At 57.3% G+C, this 4,764-nt stretch overlaps 1 protein-coding gene across 1 annotated transcript; it reads right to left on the bottom strand.

Moving 5' to 3' along the window:
* Nucleotides 1–61: 61 nt before the first annotated feature.
* CASC3 (cancer susceptibility candidate 3) lies at nucleotides 62–4,238 on the bottom strand (the record flags this gene model as incomplete). Its single annotated transcript, XM_009077812.1, has 6 exons — nucleotides 62–177; nucleotides 785–961; nucleotides 1,682–1,833; nucleotides 1,908–2,066; nucleotides 3,897–3,934; nucleotides 4,211–4,238. Coding segments are annotated over 6 exons (670 nt in total), but the record flags the coding sequence as incomplete, so codon positions are not given.
* Between the last annotated feature and the right edge of the window lie 526 nt (nucleotides 4,239–4,764).

Here is a 4,764-nt window from a genome sequence, read left to right as displayed (position 1 = left end):
CGGGTGTCCTTGTAGCCCCCTGGCCGCGGGTAGCCCCTGGGGGGAGGCATCCTGCCCGTGCCTGCCGAGCTGCGGCTGCTGAAGGTGCGTGGGGGGGCCTCTGTGCCCTGGTGCCTCGGGGGCTTGCTGGGCCTCTCGTTGGACCAGTTGGGGTCTCGCTGCGGAGGACTCCCAAACCTGTCAGGGGAAATAGCGTAAGGAGCTGGGAAGAAATCCCTGGGTGGGAGAAACTGCTGTGCCAGGGAACCTTTCTAAGGCAGTTAGAAATCCCAAGAATCACACACCACGTGGTTTCCCTCTTTTGGGCTCCAGACTCATTCCCACCCCAGGACAATCCAGGTACTGGTGTGATCTGAGCCTCACCATGGAATTGCTGCTCCAGAGAACCCTCCTAATGCAGAGCCTAGCAATCCCAGGAATTCCACACAGGGCTTTCCCTCTTTGGGGCTCCAGACTCATTCCCACCCCAGGACAATCCAGGTACTGGTATGAATTGGAGCTCACCATGGAATTGCTGCTCCAGGGAACCCTTCTAAAGCAGAGTTAGAAATCCCAGGAATCCCACACAGGGCTTTCTCTCTTTAGGGCTCCAGACCCATGTACTCCCCAAGACACTCTAGGCCCCGGTGTGATTTGGAGCTCACCATGGAATTGCTGCTCCAGAGAACCCTCCTTATGCAGAGCCTAGCAATCCCAGGAATCCCACACAGGCCTTTCCCTCTTTGGGGCTCCAGACCTGTGTCCCTCCCAGGCCCTCCAGGCCCTGGTGTGGCTCTGGGCTCACCGTGGTTTGCGCATCCTCCTGGGTTTGATCTCGTCAGGGTTGTGAGCCGAGCGGATGTCATAGCCATACAGAGCAATCAGCTCCTGCCTGGTCTTGGGGGCCTGTTCATCCTCCCGGAATTTGTCGTGTTCCCAACGTCCCTCGTCCTTCCACAGCTTCCTCTGACGACCCTTTGGCCTGGAACACGGACACAGGGAGTTGTGAAGTCGAGACGTGGCAGCCTGAGCAGTCCCACACACACTGAGCACTCCTGTGGCAGGGAATGCCCAGGAAGCAGCATCCCTCCCTCCTGCCTCTCCTGCCCAGCAGCTGCTGGTGACACACTGCCATGTGGGAAGAGCAGCAGAAGGGCCAGTGCTGCCTGGCACGAGGCTTTGTTTGTGGGTGCTTGTGCAACTCCTTCAAAACAAAGAGCTGAAGTATCCTGGCAGGACACTGTGAGAAGGTAAGGGAACCTCAGAGCTTCACAGTTAAGCCCAGTGAAGCAAAGAGCTGGGCTGGGAGGTGACCTGGGAAGAGAACTGGGAGCAGGTCTAGGAGCTGGGCTGGGAAGTGGACTGGGAGCTGGCCTAGGAGCTGGCCCAGGAAGTGGCCTGGGACATGGGGGTGGGCAGAGGCTGGCCTGGGAAGTGGCCTGGGAGGTGGCCTAGGAGCTGGGCTGGGAAGTGGCCTGGGAGCTGGCCCATTAGCTGGCCTGGGAAGTGGCCTGGGAGCTGACCCAGGAGCTGGCCCAGGAAGTGGCCTGGAACCTTGCCTGGGGGCTGGCAGAGGCTGGCCTGGGAAGTGGCCTAGGAGCTGGGCTGGGAAGTGGTCCGAGAGCTAGCCAAGGAAGTGGCCTGGGAAGTGGCCTAGGAGCTGACCTCACTCCCCCAGAGCCCCCGGGGGACACTGACATACCTGACCTCCTCCTCCTGCGTCTGCCCGCGCAGGTCGTGCTCGAAGAAGAGCCCCTTGCGTGGGATGTACGCAGGGTTCTTCCTGTCCTCGTCGTCGTCCAGGTGCTTGGGCACCTTCTTCCCCACCTTGTTCTCCACGGGCTCCGTGCTCTCCTGCCAGAAGCAGGAGCTCTCACCCTGCAGCAGTGCTGCTGGCAGAGCCCCACGCAGTGCTGTGGGACACTCACCTGTCCATCCCCACTCTGCCTCTCGCCGGTCACTGCTCCCTTGGGCTCGGCCTTCTCATCCCCCTTCTCCGCCCGCGCCGCTGACTCGCAGGAGTCATTGCTGTCCTGCTTCAGCTCCACCTTGGAGCTCTCCTCCTCGCTGTAGTCCTCTTCCTCTGCCTGCCAGACACACAGGGACTCAGACGTGCTCCGTTAGGGACGCGTTGCCCAGGAAGATCCCCAAATCTGAAGGAAGATCCAGCAGTGGATCCCTCAGGAATTCCCCTCACATCTGGCATGAGATCCTTGTTCCAGCTGTTACACCTGACTCTTCCAAGGCAGAAAATTAAGGCCAAAAGTTCATGGTCCAAAGACCAAGGATCAGAGAGCAAAGCTCAAGGCATCAAGAGTCAGGGATCAAAGCTCTAGAGGTCAAAGGGTCAGAGATCACCAGGTCAAGGCCAAATGTAAAACATCAACAGACCAAAGAATTGAAGATCGAAGGGTCAGAGTTCAAAGGCCAATAGATCAAAACTTAATGGTCAAACACCAAAGTGTCTGAAGTCAAAGATCACAGAACCAGGTGCACTGCAGAGGGATTGAGGGCACTGGGAGGGGACTGGGATGACACTGGGAAGGGACTGGGATGGCACTAGGGACTGAGATGCGGGGACTGGGATGACACTGGGAAGGGACAGGGATGGCACTATGGACTGAGATGGCATTGAGAAAGGGACTGGGAGAGCACTGGGAAGGGACTGAGGACACTGGGAGGGGACAAGGGGCACTGGGAGGGGACTGGGATGGCACTAGGGACTGAAATGGCATTGAGAAAGGGATTGGGCGAGCACTGGGAAGAGACTGAGGGCACTGGGAGGGGACTGGGATGGCACTGGGAAGAACTGAGGGCACTGGGCAGGGACTGTGAAGAGGAAGTGGCAAGCAGAAAGCTTTTCCCTGCCCTACCAGGCACTGCCACCCCCACTCAGGTGAGCTGCTTCCCTCTCCGAGGGCCTGACCCAGCCAGGGCCACACTTCCCAAGGCCCTGGAGCTGCTGAGCTCCTCCCTGTGCCCAGGAGATGACCTGCCCTCACCCCGGGAGGCTCTGCAGCCTCACTAAGAATAGCTCAGGGTGATTACCCAAACCTCCCAGTTCCTCTCCCAGCCCAGTGTTTGCTCACGGGCTGCTCCCAGGGCTTTTGCCAGGGAATCCCAGCCCAGGCACTATTTTTAGGCACAGGAACAGAGTCATCCTGGCACGATGGTGATGCAATAACTCTGCTGCCACCGGGAGCCTCCGTGTGGGTTTCCAGGCTGGAGGAGCTCTGGGAGCTGCCCCATCCCCTCCCTGTGTCCCTCTGCAGCCTTGTGTGTTTCTTCATAGCAAGGATTAACTCCTAAATTGGGATTAACTCCAAAATTGGCATCTTTGATTCTCTCTGCCTGATGTTCTGTGAGTTTTCCATCCTCAACATTCCCAAAACAGATAAATTTTCCCTAGAAAACCTTCATTGTAATTCTCAGAAACCAAAACTACTCTGAACTTGCTGGAAAGCTTAGTTCTGAACTAAAAATCCAGGGAAAACTGCCGGCATGGATGGAGTGGGATTCCTCCAGTACCTCCCAACTCTCAGGGTGTATCAATTCTCCAGTGCTCCCCTAGAACATTGAGAAACTTCTGGGATGCTCCTGGAGAACTCCTGGGATGCTCCAAACAATCACTTTGCTTTTTGATTTCCACTAATTAAAACCCAAGGAGCATCCCAAACTCCTTCCACACCCTTCCCAGCCATGGCAAATCCTGTTCCCGATGTCTGGGCAGCCAGAAGGGTTTTCCCTGGCACAGACTGGCCCTGCACCCCCCCAGCAGCACAGGGACAGCCCAGGGGTTGGGACAGGACATCTCCTAGGAATCAGAGGCGTCAGGGGAAGAGATCCAGGGGCACAGACTGGGGGTTGTGCTGGGATTCCAAGAGGATCAGTAGGTCAGAGAACAGAGCAGCTCTCACCTCCGAGTCCTCGGCGCTTTCGTAGTCAGAGAGCACAGCTGCAGGGAGGGAAGGACATGGGTCAGGGCAGGGCACACCTGGCTCCTCTCCCACTGTCCCCACACCTCCCACACGGAGCCTGGAGACAGCACTGTCACAAGACCAGCTCAGGTGGCAGCAAGGACAAGTGTGGAGTGTGCTGCCCCTGCACACCACGTTTGTTTGTCGCTACAAATGAGTACTTAGAATGACAACAACCACAGAATTTCTGTGAAAAGCATTTTGTCTGATCTTCTCTTTTTCAGCACACAAACTGCCTCAAAGTCATCACTCACCATCTCCCTCAATGCCATCCTCACTTTCCTGGGGAGAAAAGAAAGAGAAAGAGAAGTGAAAGAAGAGGGAGGTCAGCAAGCAGCTCTCTGCAGCTTGGAATCACAAACCCATGGAAATATAAAGGTTGGAAAACATGTTTAAGATAGTCAAGTCCAACCATCAACAGTAACACCACCATGACCACAAGTGGGGTTGCCCCAGCTCTGCTCTGCTGCACCCTTCGGGGGTCCAGCCCAGTTCCCCATCCTCGCACTCCCCCAGCTCTCCAGGACCCCCCTTTGCCCCCCACAGTGTCCCCCAGGGCTCAAAACCAGCCCTACCCTGGCTCTGAGACCCCTAACGTCCCCTCTAGACAGCAGAACTCCCCCAGCCCTCTCCCCCGGGTTCCAGGTGTCCTCATGTCCCAGCCTTGCCCCTCAATCCCCCACCAGACCCCAAAACCCCTCCCGCCCAAGGGTCTCCAATGTCCCCAACTTCCCCCTGGCTCACCTTCCCATAGGACCCCACTCCATCCCCCTCCCCTGGGTCCTAGGTGTCTCCAAGTCCTCTGACC

The sequence above is a fragment of the Acanthisitta chloris genome, unplaced genomic scaffold, assembly GCF_000695815.1.
Source record: "Acanthisitta chloris isolate BGI_N310 unplaced genomic scaffold, ASM69581v1 scaffold4607, whole genome shotgun sequence".
Classification (NCBI taxonomy): domain Eukaryota; kingdom Metazoa; phylum Chordata; class Aves; order Passeriformes; family Acanthisittidae; genus Acanthisitta; species Acanthisitta chloris.
This window is presented reverse-complemented; position numbering and strand designations above follow the sequence as displayed.